At 37.3% G+C, this 14,582-nt stretch overlaps 1 protein-coding gene across 3 annotated transcripts in view; it reads right to left on the bottom strand.

Annotated features, from left to right (window-relative positions):
* The window catches only part of FAR2 (fatty acyl-CoA reductase 2), a 126,200-nt gene that overhangs the window by 24,018 nt on the left and 87,600 nt on the right, over nucleotides 1–14,582 (bottom strand). For all 3 annotated transcript variants that reach the window (XM_026033234.1, XM_026033236.1, XM_026033235.1), the window contains 4 exons: nucleotides 10,206–10,381; nucleotides 7,383–7,562; nucleotides 2,391–2,568; nucleotides 1,180–1,224 (listed from right to left, as the gene is read on the bottom strand). In XM_026033234.1, coding sequence (XP_025889019.1) covers nucleotides 1,180–1,224; nucleotides 2,391–2,568; nucleotides 7,383–7,562; nucleotides 10,206–10,381 — 579 coding nt within the window. The remainder of the gene's footprint in view (nucleotides 1–1,179; nucleotides 1,225–2,390; nucleotides 2,569–7,382; nucleotides 7,563–10,205; nucleotides 10,382–14,582) is intronic.

The following is a 14,582-nucleotide window of genomic DNA, read 5'->3' as shown; positions in this document are numbered from 1 at the left end:
CAGCTTCTATTTATACTTTACTTAAGTTGTAAGTGAGCTTTTTAAATAAGATAAGCTCTGAATTTTATTCTGCTCTTCCATGATTTCAGATTGCTAATCTTGTTATACACCACAGCAGGCTCATTGTTTTGGTTGGACGGGTCGGGTTGGCAAAGCATAACTGAACAAAAATACTCGTCCATAGGTACACCTCATAACACACTAATAGGATTAAAGCAGTGATTGTAGCTCAGAAATAAATATTAACATGGAGAAAGAGTACAGAGCATTACTGTTTGCAATGCTAGATTGCAATTAATGATATAATTTCACAGTAAAACTTTTTCTCAAGAGACTCAGTTATCTTACGAGTTTGTTCTTTATTACTTTACTCAGCAGTTTTTCACACCAGTGCTAAGCATGAATATAATGAATCATCCACATGACTGGAGGAGTCTGAATGGATAGTTAATACTATCTGATTGTATTCTGTACAGGGAGAATTACTGTACAGGACATGGGGAATGAGACCAGAATATTTATTATTGATGAGTTGTCATAAACTGTTCTACAGTGAACATAACAAAAATACATATAAAGATAAATGAAAGCACAATGAACACACTTCATCCCCACAGAGTTATTATATGGTTAATCAGACAAGTACTCTCAGGACTTCACAGAAAAAAAAAATATATGATCCATCCCAGGGTTCAGTGCAGGACTTCCTCCAAAATCATATTCCTGGTTGCCTTACTTCATCCAGCCACCAGAATAATTCTCTCTTAAGATCTAAGTGGTCTCCTGAAAAGTAGGGGACCTTGAAGAAAACTACAGTAATTTAATTAAAAACTATAATGGAATGCTTATGGAGCAGAGTGTAAACAGGATTTTAAGCACTATCTTAATTCTAGTATCCTGAGATTTTAGGAGAGATGTTGATTTGCATCATGAATACTTGTTCAGTATCTTTTTTTGAATGCAGCATAAACATCCTGTAAGGTGCATATAGATGCAGGCATATAGATGTATAGATATCACACAAGTGTGTGATACCTCTTTTTACCAGACTGATAAAACCGCTGTGATCCCTTTTTCTCCACACAGTTTCTAAGTGGGGCTTAAATAGGAACTCTAGAGCTACTCTATAGTAGCTTTTAACTCCCTTTTAAGTACATTTTAAATAGTAACTACACGTACTGCAACAAAGATTCCACTTGTCCCATTGAAGCTGTCAATCCAACCCTGCAAAAAAGAAAAAAAAACCCCATTACTCTTTCAGTAATATGTTGCTTACACGGACTCCACAAGGGTGAAAGGGCTTTAATGCTATGGTATAGATGAAGAAGCAAAGAAACAACAGCTAAGAAGGGTGCCAGCCTTTTTGGGACAATAGTCAGAAAACAACAAAAATACAAAGTGTTTAACTGATTTTAAAAAGAGGTTGCCTTGTATGACACCTCATATTGCCTGTTATTTGCTTATTAACAATAGAGTCAACATTCTTTTAGGAAAATTACTACATGAATAAATTCTGGCTTTAAAAACACTGAAAAATGCTATCTTGGTACTGTCACATTTGCTGGAAACAGTGGTATATATCCGCTGTACACAATGTGGAATATATCCACTGACCTACAATGTATAAATGTCACTAAGACTGATTTGATTACTCCAGCTATTTTCTATGGCAAGGAAGAGAAGAATACCATTCTTGACTTTTGAATCCACCCTACTTCAGGTTGGGGAAACTGCCTCTTATGGGAGTTAGTATTAAAAGCAATCATGAGCAGGCTGACCTGAAAAAGTTTTATGACACTGAACATAATTTACTCTGTCTTTCTGAGACTGTGAGTTTGCCCATAGCTTCAGCTCTATCTCAGACATCTTTGGCACGTTTCAAGTTGCTCAAAAGGCAAAGGTGAGTTTATCTTGTCTTTTAAGTTTGGCTGCAGTACCAAATTATTACTACTAGAATATTTAACCTAGCAAATTATTTTAGTCCAAAAGCACAGCTGGATTTAATTCCATGGATAACACATTCGTATCCACAGAAGTCCCATATAAGTGTGCATCCAGTGAATTCAATAACTTAGGAATATAAGGCAAAGACTAATGTAATTAGTATAAGCCAAAGACTAAGGCAATTGCACATGACACTATCAAGAGACCATATGAGGTCCAGGCTGCTCTTCAGTACTTAATAGCTCAGCTAGAACTAGATTTTTCTGTTCTGTGCAGATACAGGTCCTCCTCACCTTTCCCACTTTCCTTCCTATAAACTGAGGCCACTGTTTCTCAAGCAAACCCTGCTGCCAGTAGTGCCAGCCTCTTGGAAGCACAGCAACTGCAACTCTATCAAAATGCTCTCAATAGGGAACTGTTGTAGAAAGAAAAGCAATTGTGCTTACTGGGAAAGGCTCATGCCAGCTGGCTCCCACAATGGATGGCCTGATGATAGCAATGTTCAAGTTTCCTTTTTCTTGCTGAATCAGGTATTCTGACAAGGCTTTGGTGTAGGTATAGGTGTTAGGCCAGTCCCCAAGTAGCTTGGGTGTGATGTCTTGAATAATAGATTCATCCAACCACCTAACGAAGGCAAAAAGGAGACTATCAGTATCATCTGCCACACAGAGAGAGAACTGAGGCAAAAACAAACACAACAAAAAAGAAGCAGGGAGATAAGAATCCTCATCTGAAACAAAGGATGCACAACTCAAAGCCATTCAAGACAAAGCAAGGAGTAACTGATTTGGATTTGTCTGTAACAGCTATATGGGAGACAGGAGAAAACAAATAACCTAGGAAATGCAAAATAACTCCCTGTGAGTTCCACAGTATAATGGATAGCTTAATTACAGGTATCTATGCTATGTTACTGTAAAGGAGATCTCTGTAGTGTCTTAAGCTTCACTTCAATCTATAGATAAGCCATGGTCTACATGGTCTGATGGAGCTTTCCAAAATTGAACTCTTCCTCCCTCATCCCTAGTCAAAACAGCCTGTGCATACTTCCTACTGCATTTCCAGAAAATTTTTAGGAACCTGAGTTACCCTTCTGAGTAGTATATAAAAGTTAAAAAAGGTAAAAGCAGTAATTAGTGTGATATTCGAGTTGCTGATTATAAAGACCCTTACAAGAACACTTTATCTACAGTGTCCTCGATAAACCTACTAGTTTCTAGGTAAATAATGATACAAGTTTCTACTTTAATCACACAAACAGCACAGCTTAAGAGAGGTCTGTGCAGTGTTCATGGTTCTTTCTGAAAAAAAAACATGCCTTGTGCACTTGATAGTTCATCTATGGAAACATATCCTTTGTTCATACAAGGAAAGCTGATTTTGTTTGGGCACTAGACACTGGTCTAAGAAATGTAAGAAAGATATACCTTTCTACTGAATTTCTTCTACCTTGTTCCCATAGAAAATTAGGAAACTATCAGTGTTAGCTGCTAAGAAAAGACTGAGTCTTTTTCTGAGGTGTGGAAGTATCTAATGGATGTTGATACCTATTAGAAATAGGTACCTATATAACTTTAAAAACATCACCCTTGCCACTTTGGTGCTGCAGTGAAGGTCTAAGTCTTGAAGTCTGCCCTGGCAAACAAGAAATACTTCAGTGGCCCTGCCAGCACTTAGACCTGAAGAAAGGGAACTGGCTGTACTTCCAGAGCCCTTGCACACTGTTGCCAATTCAGGACAGGCTTTCAACAGTCTGATGTTACACCACTGAATCAAAGATTAACTCCTTATAATCCAATTTGTAATGAAGTCAATGGACTTACAGGTCAGACTGAATAGGCTTGTTCTTCTCAGGGATGTTCCAAGGATACTGTTTCCTATTAATCCTCAGTTCACCTCCTGTCATCTTGAATTTTAGAAATAGGCCAAGGGCAGGAGGAGAAGAATAAGGTCAAGACTGTCAGAGTTTTGGAACTATTTGATGAAATCAAATTAAAAGCACAAACACCTGGTCATTCAGGTGCCACATTGCTTCTCTGATGCCTCTGACTAAAGGTGGCTGGAAATATTCTTCGAAAAGAGTCATATGAAAAACACTGATTCATTGACACTCACCATGTTTAGTGGGAAAGAGTTGATTTTAGTGAAGCTCTCAGTTTCTAAACTATTTTGTTTTTAAATCTGAGAATCTTTGCTATACAGAAATCAAAATTTAAAAAGAACTAAAAAAATAGCTTTACTCAGGCAAAATAATTTTCTTTGCAACATAAGACCCATGTTTCAGACACAAGGCAAAAAAGTGTTTGCGTAAACCACAAAGTTGAACTATACAGACGTCAGTCAGATATTTGGAACTTGGACATTACAGAACTCAGACACAACAGTTAAACAGCTAAACTGCCCTTAATTAACAACCTATCAAAAGGAGATATCTATTTCTTTGGAGCTTGGGCAAAGACTACACTGATTGAGGAATTCAGATTCAGTGCATGCAAGTTTTTTTTTTTTTTTCTCCTTCTATTTTTTTAAATATAGCTCACAGATTAGCGTTTCTTACAAAGCAAAGAGGAGTGTAGAATTACAAGTAAAAGAAATTCCTCCATTCCCTTATCTTCTAGATAGGCCTTTATTTATGTTTCAATGGGCATCAACAGGAACAAGCTCCAACCTCAACAGTACCCTGCTACCAGGTTGTTTGACTTACCCATATTACCATCTTGGAAGTAACGAACTGACAAATCAGCAAGGCAAAGTTTCTACTCCTCTACATTTTCTATGACCTACTTTGAAGACTCTTCAAATGCTAAATCATAAAGCAACTGCTTTTGCTCACAGCTGCCACTGTCCTATAAGAAAAAGATGCAAATTACACAGCCCTAACCCCCTCCATACATCACATGTATGCACTAAATATTTTATCCCAAGAAAATATATTTTTTCTATGTTTACAATTTCTATTAATAAGACATGCTCTTTTCTATAAATGATTACCAACCTTCTACATATTCTGTAATAAAATAGCTAGTTCTGCTGCAACCCCCACTGTACTGTGTGCTCTGTTCCTTACCTCAGCACACCCTTCAAAGCTGATTTCCCTCAGCTTTAGATTAAAGCAAACCTCACTTAATATGACAGATTATATGTTTCCTCTACTGGCTTGGCAGCACTTAGAAGCGCAGCTTTTGGTTTACACCAATTAAGCCAAAAGCTTTAGTTGCAGGTAAGAATCAAAACACTTGAAAGCAGAGATAGATAGGAGGGGAAAAAAAAGAGAGACAGAAAGAAATAGCTGGGAATTCCATGTGCTTTAAACTGGAAAGAATCATAAGTATATGTATCAATTGTGTGGCTAAATGAACCGTTAAACTGGTCTCTTATTTAGCTTCTGAGTTAATTTCTTTTAATGCATTTCTAGAAATTTTCTAGTTAAAAAGAGTTTTGTGAGGCATTAACCCTATAAAAAAACACTAGCAGCAGATGAAGCCAGACAAATGACACAATAAAACACATAAGCCTGCACAGCCCATTTCAGTTTTGCCAGCCCCGATTGCTATCTGAGAGAAGGTTTTGAACAGCAGATGCATAGCCACGTTAGATGGCAGCCTCAGTTTTCGATTTATAAAAGAACACTCTAAGTGCTGTTTGCCATACAAATGAAAGCTGACTGGTGCAAAATTTGACCTATATTTCTTCTTCTTTTTTGAAAAAGTCTTTATATATCTTTTCACATTTTTTTGCCCTTCTTGAAGGTAACATCCTAGCAGAGTGCATACTGTGACTTCTATCTCATTGAAAGTACCAATAGGATGTAAGAAAAACAAAAACAATTTGAAAATGCATGCAAAAAAACTCCAACAAAATATCTAATTATTTGACTAAGAAAAAACATTGAATAACATTTCTGGAAGTCCATCTTCTGTGACTCAACCTTTCCTTTATACTTCATTCTCTCTGCTGTACATTCATATTATGATACATGAATTCTTTTTGTATTATATGAAGCAATAGAATTTGCAATGTCTGCAGTAGCCAGTCACGTTGCATGTTGCTGATTAGCACTCATTTCTTTGCTGAACTGTCTTTATCTGAGCCATTAGCCTTAATCATTTCTAAATTTGAAGATGATGCTAAGCTCTTTTGGACAATTAAATGTAATATTGATTGTGATGAACTCTAGGGCACATCATTTGCCAGTGAACAAAAAGACAGCAGATAAGTTTCATTATAGATACATTTAAGGTCACATTTATAGGAAAGATAGTCCACCATGGGCTTAAAGATTGCTGAACTGGCACTTACAACTGAGTAAGAGATGTTAGAATCATGGCAGACAGCTCCATGAAATCAGCAGTTCAACATGCATGCTATTAGAAAAACAAACAGAAACAAAGCTATAGCTATTGGCAAATCTAGTTCTTGTAAGAGGAAGATTTTCTTGGGGCTTTTGTCAGTAGATTTTTCTATTCTTTCTTATTATTCTGCATTTCAGAAAATTCCGTTAAACAAGGCTGTTTGCTGTTCTACTGTGGCCTGAATGCTCCCACTGAATGGTGGTTGTGTGAACACAGTGTGAACAGTCAGTCATGGAAAGTAACTATTAGTCAGCAGCTCCAGCGGCAGTCCTTGAAAGGTGAGCCTCTCCTGGAAAGCTTTTCTAAAACTTTTAGAGTTTTTTCTAAAATATGTTCCTGGTTCAGCATCTCATATAATTGTGGTTTGATTCTTCACAGTTGTTGAAACAATTGGAACCAATGTTGGGAAGTTGGAGAGATAAAGAAGTAAATATGAAAAAACCCAGTCTTTACCATGGTAAAAACAGAACGGACTCTTACAGAAAGAAGCAGCACAACTCCAATTCTGGGAGCAAACACACTTACGTAAAATTTACTGTGGGTTGACTCAATATTGGACTCTCAAAAATTACACAGTTATTTTAGAACTTGTGTGTGGAAAAAAATAGTGGCAGCTGGTATCACAGTGTTATTATATATAACTTATGTTTGTAATTCTGTGTTTGGAAAAAATATTGTTAAGATCAACCAAATGATTGTCAAATGTACCTTCAGCAACTCTCCAGATAAAAAAGATTCCAAAAAAGTGTTTCTATTTCTTCAACTTTTAGAAAACTTCAGTAAAGCTACTTTCAAGAGAAAATCCACCTATGCCAGACATAGTGCATGAAATTACCTGTGAAGTAAACCTCAGAACAAACTAGAATGAAAGCGCTCTCTTCTCTTGGTCTCCCTTTCACCATGGCCAGCTAGTGTGTGTGTGTGTATGTGTGTGTGTGTGTGTGTGTGTGCATACAAAGCAATAAAATAACAACAGTAGTGTGAAAGGAAATAGCATAATAGAGATTAAGTGAATAATTCTGTCAGAGGTTGTCTGCAAAATGAGGCAAAACCTATGTCAGAACAAGCTATCCTGTTCCAACTCACTCTACTAAATCGAAGAGCTTCTTGGGCTCAGCAGGAGGTGGGTAGATGACTTCATCTATGCGCTTCCGTACACAGTTAGCATAGGCCGTGGAGATATGGATGAATGCCTCAAGCTTCTGCATCTGCCGGGCCAGCTCTAGAAGTCGCTGTGTGCCCATCGCATTCAGCTGCAGGGCATGTCTAAAGAGAGCAGTAGAAAGAAAAAAAAAGTATATAAGTATATATCTAACCCCCTAACAACTTCCTTAACTACCTTAAAAATAATGAAAAGGCAAGTAAGGGAAAGGAAGGAGTTGCAACAAAGAGGAAATTTTCCATGAAATGCAAAGGCAAAAATTATTTTCAGAGCAATGACACAAGTTCCACTCTCTTTTCAACAGAATGCAACTTGGATATTTTTCATCAGCTCCAGGGACTGGAGGTAACATTTTGCTAGTGGCATATTTGCCATCTTCTCCTGATACAAATAATTCCAACGCATTCGACTACTGTGGCATTATGGTTCCTATAATCCCCATTTGACAGTCTCCTTAAGGTCTAAACCAGAGACATATGGTTTCAGAAGACAGCAAAGGGGCTTTTGCTCAGAAATACATATATTAAAAAGAGCTGCAATAGAGATGAAAGTCCAAATTTTTCTAAGAAATGAGAGTGATAAGAGGGAGAGGAAAATGAGTCTTGGTTAGCAAGGTCAACCTTGAAGCATCTTGCATAGTTAGGGATGTTCCAGGGATTAACTGCAATGAAGCTCAGTAAGGAGAGGTTCATTGAATTGAATTCAGTGAAAGACACTTTCCTCTCTGCAAAGGAAAAAGCCTAAGGAAGATGCAATCTGTTCAGTCTAGAAATAGAATCTTTCCACAACATACTCAAGATTATTAAAAATGCTTTCTTGTACAGTATATGCTAAAGAAATCAATTATAGCACTGCAGATTTCATTATGTGAAGAGAAACTGTATTTAGTCCAAATAAATGAAAACAAATAAAAAGAGTATGCCTAAGGTTTGGACACTGACAGAGACTTTCATTTTTTTTCGTACGTTTGTGGAATAGTTTTTTGATTTTTTGGATTTTTATTTCCTTCTTGTTTGTCCTTCTTGCAAAAGGACTATTTCTATCTTACGTTCTCCTCACATGAAAAGATATATGCTCTGTGAACATCTCTTTTTCACTGAGTTCCTTCTGAGATGGATGCACACAACTGCACTCAGAACATTCTGAGTTCCTTCAGATTTTCAGGGTCAGGGTCAGATATCATCTGATCCTATTGATTTGTTATTCTTCATTTTTGCATTTATATTAAAAATTGCATCTATTAACATTCTATTGCAGCACATTTTCTTAGATTTCTCCCCCACAAGAGCTCCATCCATAGAATTCTCAAAGCGTGCTGCACACCGATGCCAAATCATCTACTTTCTCTATTACTGCTTTTCATGTATCTTCGCAGTACTGTTTTTATACCTCAGCTGTCTACAGATTCTGTGGCAGGCTTTACACTTCTGATATGTTTAAAAAATGAGTTTTTGTGTCTTTAGTAAGATGTTGCTCAAATTTTTTTTGAGCTGCTTTCACATTTAACTTGCTAACATTTTTGTTCTTAATTACCTACCTTACCCTTCTTTACCCTTCTTTACCCTTTACTTACTTTACCCTTCTAAAGGCAATATTTTGAAGGGCAGAACATTTAATCTAACTAGTTCTTATTCTTTGCTGTTTCAATATGCTCAATTTTTGCTGTTCCAAAGATTTTCATAGATTTTTGGGAGATTTTGATAGATAACATGTAATCAGCCTTCAAACAGACTCCGTAGCAGATAAAAAAATAGACTTTCCGCAAGCAGATAAGAATTTAAATCATTTCTTCTAACAAATTTCCTTATTTTAAATGTAGATTCTCTTAGATGTCACTGTAGTATATTTTCATAGTATAGTTGTTCCTATATTGATTTAAGAATTTTTACAGTTACTAAAGCATATGTAAGTCCACAGTCTATATACAAGTCCTGATTAAATCAAGGGCTGGTACTCTTCTTACGGGTTCTCTACTCAGTTCTTGTAAGAGGAATTGTTTATGGTGGACACAGCAGATAACTATTTAACCAGGGTCAAATAAACATTGTGATTATTAATTGTGTGTTTTTCAAAGATTGTCAAGATCTGGCAATCAAAATAATCCATTTTGGTTTTTAGATATTAAGCATTTGCATAAAAGTGCTTACACAATTGGTCTTGGTTAAGTTGCTTATTTCTATTATTCTTTCTTAGCAGAACATCTACCTGCACAGGCACTTCTCAAATGAGTGCCTTCAGAAAATGATCATTTATTTTAACAGTTAATAATACCGAATCTTAGGTTCCTTAAAACCCTTGACAGTCTATTTGCCTAAAAAATATCTCATTTCTTGCTTCAGCTACATAGAGCGATAAAGGCCATTAAGAAAAGCTTTAGAGTCAGACATAACACAGTTCCACTTCAAGCAGTTTTTGACTAGTTTTGCCAAAGCATTTCCTTCTTGACCTACAGCACACTCTTTCCTGTCCCAGTTTTAGGTCACTCTTAGTACAGTAGAACCCAAGACTGCAGTACTTCTGCTCCCACGTATCTCTGCCAAAATACTTCACTTTTGACGTACATATGCACATATTTTCAGGGCACTTGCACTGCAAATTCAATCAAGAAGAATTTGGAAATGGCAAACTTATTGCGCTCATGCACTAAATGAGGTGCTCTGAATAACATTCTGGACCGCGTAAGTGAGATCCAGTGAGGAAGTGAATGATACTTATCAAATACAAAGAGCAGAGAAAGGGGAACATACTTCAGGGGTTCATCAAAGCGAACTGTTGCAGCACAGTGGAAGACAATATTGATGTGGGTTAGGAGCTCCTCCTCATCTTCAGCGCTGATGGCCAGCTTGGGCTGAGTGAGTTCAGCATTAATAGGCTTAATCTTCTCGTGGAAATTAGGGCAATCTTCTCGTACTCTGTCAAAGACCTTGAAGCACAAACAAACAGAGATCAGGTACAGAATTAGGCTACCAAGATCGCTCTGATTAGCAGCCAGTCTGATTACATCAGCCAACAAAATTATCGGGAAAGAGAATGACTGGTACCTTTGGAGAGGACAGACAGGTGAAATGATAAAATATTTAATCTGCTTTTTCCCTCCCATGGCAAAACCTCACGAGGAAACAGAACAGAAATCTAATATAAGGTAATGCATTGCCTTAATACAATATAAGTTAATGCACCGCCTAAAAAATGAACCAGAGGCTTCTAAACACCCCTCATTTCCAGAATGAGGTTAGACAAGAAACTTCCTGTAACTCCATACTTCTCCTATATCCTCTTTTATGTGCCCTTGGCTGCTTACACGACTACAAAGGTAGGAATAGAGGAGAAGGGCAGAGTATGAAATGGGTAAGTTTTATCAGACTTATTTTTATTTTTATTTTTTTGGTTAGAGGAGGGGAACAGAATGCCTTCTGGCACCTCTTCATTTGCTGTCACTTGATTGTCTCTTTTAGTGACATCTAAGATGAGTCCTATGCATAACCATCTTTGAGACAGAAACATGGGGAATCTCAAGAGCATTTACTAGTAATACCATCACCTGCAGTTTTGTATGACTGGACCACTCAACTGCTCTCTCAACTGCTTTTGCCAGCCTGTTTTTCTATGATGATCATAGAATCATTATGGTTGGAAAGCATCTTCAGGATCATGTTGTTCAGCCATAAACCCTTCACCACTGTGCCTGCTAAATCATGTCCCTGATTGCCTCATCTACACATTTCTTGAACATTGCCAGGGATGGTGACTCCACCACTCCATTGGACAACCTGGCCCAACGCTTCACCACTCCTCTGGGTAGAAAAATTTCCTAATATCTAACCTGAACCTCCCCTAGGACAACTTGAGCCCATTTCTTTTTGTCATTTTGACAGTTATTTTGGAGAAGAGATCAAACCCTGCCTCACTATAACCTCCTTCCAGGTAGTTGTAGACAGCAATAGCATATTCCCTGAGCTTCCTCTTCTCCAGACTAAATAACCCCAGCTCCCTTAGCTGCTCCTCATAAGGTCTGTGCTCCAGCCCCTTCACCAGCTTTGCTGCCGTTTGGAGCTGTTCCAACACTGCCATGTCTTTCTTGTAGGTAGGGGTGCACAGTATTCGAGGTACAGCCTCACCTGCACTGAGTTGTTGTGAACGAAGTGCAGGACCCGGCACTTGGCCTTGCCAAATCTCATATTGTTGGCCTCAGCCCATCAAAGACAGCCTGTACAGATCCCTCTGCAGATCCTTCCTACCCTCAAGCAGATCAACTCTTTTGGTGTGGTGATAATGTGATAATGTCATTTCATTTAATTCAGTTGTACCCAACTACATGCATAGTTTTTGAGAAAGGTAGTCTAGAGTAGAGAATAGATTTCTAGATAGAGAAAGCTATTCATGGACAAATATTTTAAATCAAGTGGACTGTATGAACTCAGTTCCTAATACTTATGTTTACCTTTGCATAATTTAATCTATTCTTTTTAGATTCCAACAGAGATTTCACTGGATACAAACTGGCTGGCATTCTGAAAATGCTGAAATGACGAGAAAACACTGGCCACGTCAGCAATATTCCAGAAGTGATACATTGTTTTAGAAGAGAAGAAGAGAATAGAGGAAGAAAGGAAAAGATTCCCACTTACAGTAATAGTCTGATCACTATGATTTCATATTACAATATCAAATAGTCATGAAAACAGCTATTCTAATGAAAACAGCACTTCTAAAAATTACCACTAATGTTATATTTGTTTGAGTGAGTCTGATAAGCATCTTTCCCCATTCCTGCCCACTTGAACTTCTCCCTCTTCAAAGGATATCTATAATTCTGTTTTCTGTTCACACTCAAAAGCACATCATAGGTCGGGGAGATTCCTGAGCATCAATCTTTCAGTAATTATTTTTTATATACAAGAAAGATATAAAAACTTCAAAAAAATGGCAAATTACACACCTACGGAAAAACACAGCTGAAAAAAAATCATTGAACAATGTAAAATGCCACAGGCTTCACTTCTTACTCAGACCACACTACTTTGAAAGGGATTTGCTTGAGTTTGGTGAGCCTCATATCTTATAACTTTCTTAAAGAAGCCTAGGCAGCGTTTTGTACATATCAGTCTTCAGCACTAAAAGACTAAATTACTATAACAGGCTCTATGCAGCATGGCACGTGCTTGAGAAACGTGGTTGGTAGAGAGAGCAGTTCTGCTATGTACTTGGTAACGTTAACCAAACCTATTGCTTGTGCTAAGTACCCTGATGGGAAGTGCAAAATAAAAATGCACTTCCACAGCAATGTAAGCGGTGGGGAAGACCATTATGAGTGGTAACTCATAATGATGTTATCATCAGATTCGGTAACTCACTGCTGTTCCCTTCTGCAGCAAGTGATGTTTCTAGCTCCAGCAAAACAGTTCATACAGCAGGTCTGAAAGACCTTAGCTGAATGCTTGAAAAAAAAAAAAACCCTGTCCCTGCACACTCCTGCTGGCACTTATAGCTATTTTCAGTGAGTCTATTTAAAGCTAAGTTTGTGCTTACTCACTTTACTGGATTAGGGCCAAACAGTTTAGTGCCTGACCCAGAAAACAGGAAACTTTTTGAGTGTAGCCTGGAAAGGTAACCTTCTGCTATGGAACAACAACAGCAATCAGTTCAGGCTTTCAAATTATACTATTTTTAACTAAGAGTTAGCAACTTTTTTTGCAAGACCAACATAAATTGGACTTCTCTGATGGATGTACAATGGGCTAAGTCTGTTTAATAGATGATGGAATATTAGGCTTCTCTAAGAAGATTAGCAGAAGATATTAACTTTTACTGTAGTATGCATATTTCAAGACATTACTCTATGATGGAAAATGGAAATGGAAATAATGGAATATATAATATAATGGAAAATAATGGAAAATGGAAAAAATATAGAAAGTTCCCACAAAGTGCACAAACTGCATATAGTCCCTGCTAGAGCAGGTGGGTTGGACTAGATGATCTCCAGAGGTCCCTTCCAACCTTAACCATTCTGTGATTCTGAGTCTCTGTGATATATGAGGAAGTGATTGTGACCATTCAGCTAAAATAACAACAACAAAAATCTTGCAGTCTTCCAGAGGCAAAAGAAAAAAGGAATGCTTAGCAGAGTTCAGGTGAATATAAGATGGAATTGGTTCTTGTAAAGGAAATACATGCAATTTATTACACATTTAATATAAGCCAAGTTCTAAAACATGACAGCAGCAAACCTTTCAGAGAACATAATGTCCATTGGTGTGTGGAATAATTTCAGAAGGAAAATATTTCAAGTTGCCTGTTCTGAAAAAAGTACTGGTGTATAAATGCTTCAGAACAGTCTGTAGTGGAATAACTCACTGATATCTTCCTCTGTGATTTCAACAGCAGTATTATAAATGCACAAACGTGACCAACACAATGTAAATTTCTGAAAGTACTACGATCATGAAAATAGCTCTGTAAAAGCCAGCCTGAACTGTGCAATCTATTTCTGACAAAAGAACTTGTCAAATACATTCCTCCAACCTGTCCAACAAAGTCTTAAAGAAAAGAAGGCACATATCCATTTTTAGAATTGCTATTGTAACATATCTATAAAATAACTGGACAGCTTCTTGGTCTAAAGTAATTATTCTGCAATTAATTTTTAGCCTGGTACACTTCCATTGATAAGCACCAGAACTGCTCAGCCAAGAAATGTGTGAAAATACAGCTCAGGCAACGTTAATCAGGACAGTCAGTCCCTTTTTCCCTTGTGAACTCTCTGCCTCATTTCCTCCTCAGAAATTGCTTTTAAGTATGGTTCTTCTCAAGGCAAATAAAACATAATTCATTTAATCAGATAGAAAGCATGTACCAGAGTGTCCCTCATTAGAGGAAAACAAATGGCTTCTGCTTCAATCTAGCATTATTGCTTTCTCTTAAGCAAAACTAATGCAGTGGAAATTAAATACTCATAACAAACATCTAGTAAACAAAATAGCTGATTATTTAAAGATAATGACAACAGAAACAGATATCACAGGCAATAAATTTCAATCTAGATCAGCTAAGGCTAATATGTATAGCCAGCTGTTTAGAACTACAGTCTTGAATGGCCAATTTCCTTGAAATTTGGCTGTGAT

Source organism: Nothoprocta perdicaria, unplaced genomic scaffold (assembly GCF_003342845.1).
Source record: "Nothoprocta perdicaria isolate Ctin4 unplaced genomic scaffold, notPer1 scaffold_126, whole genome shotgun sequence".
NCBI lineage: Eukaryota > Metazoa > Chordata > Aves > Tinamiformes > Tinamidae > Nothoprocta > Nothoprocta perdicaria.
Note: the sequence above shows the minus strand (reverse complement) of the source record. Positions and strands in the feature narration are given on the sequence as shown.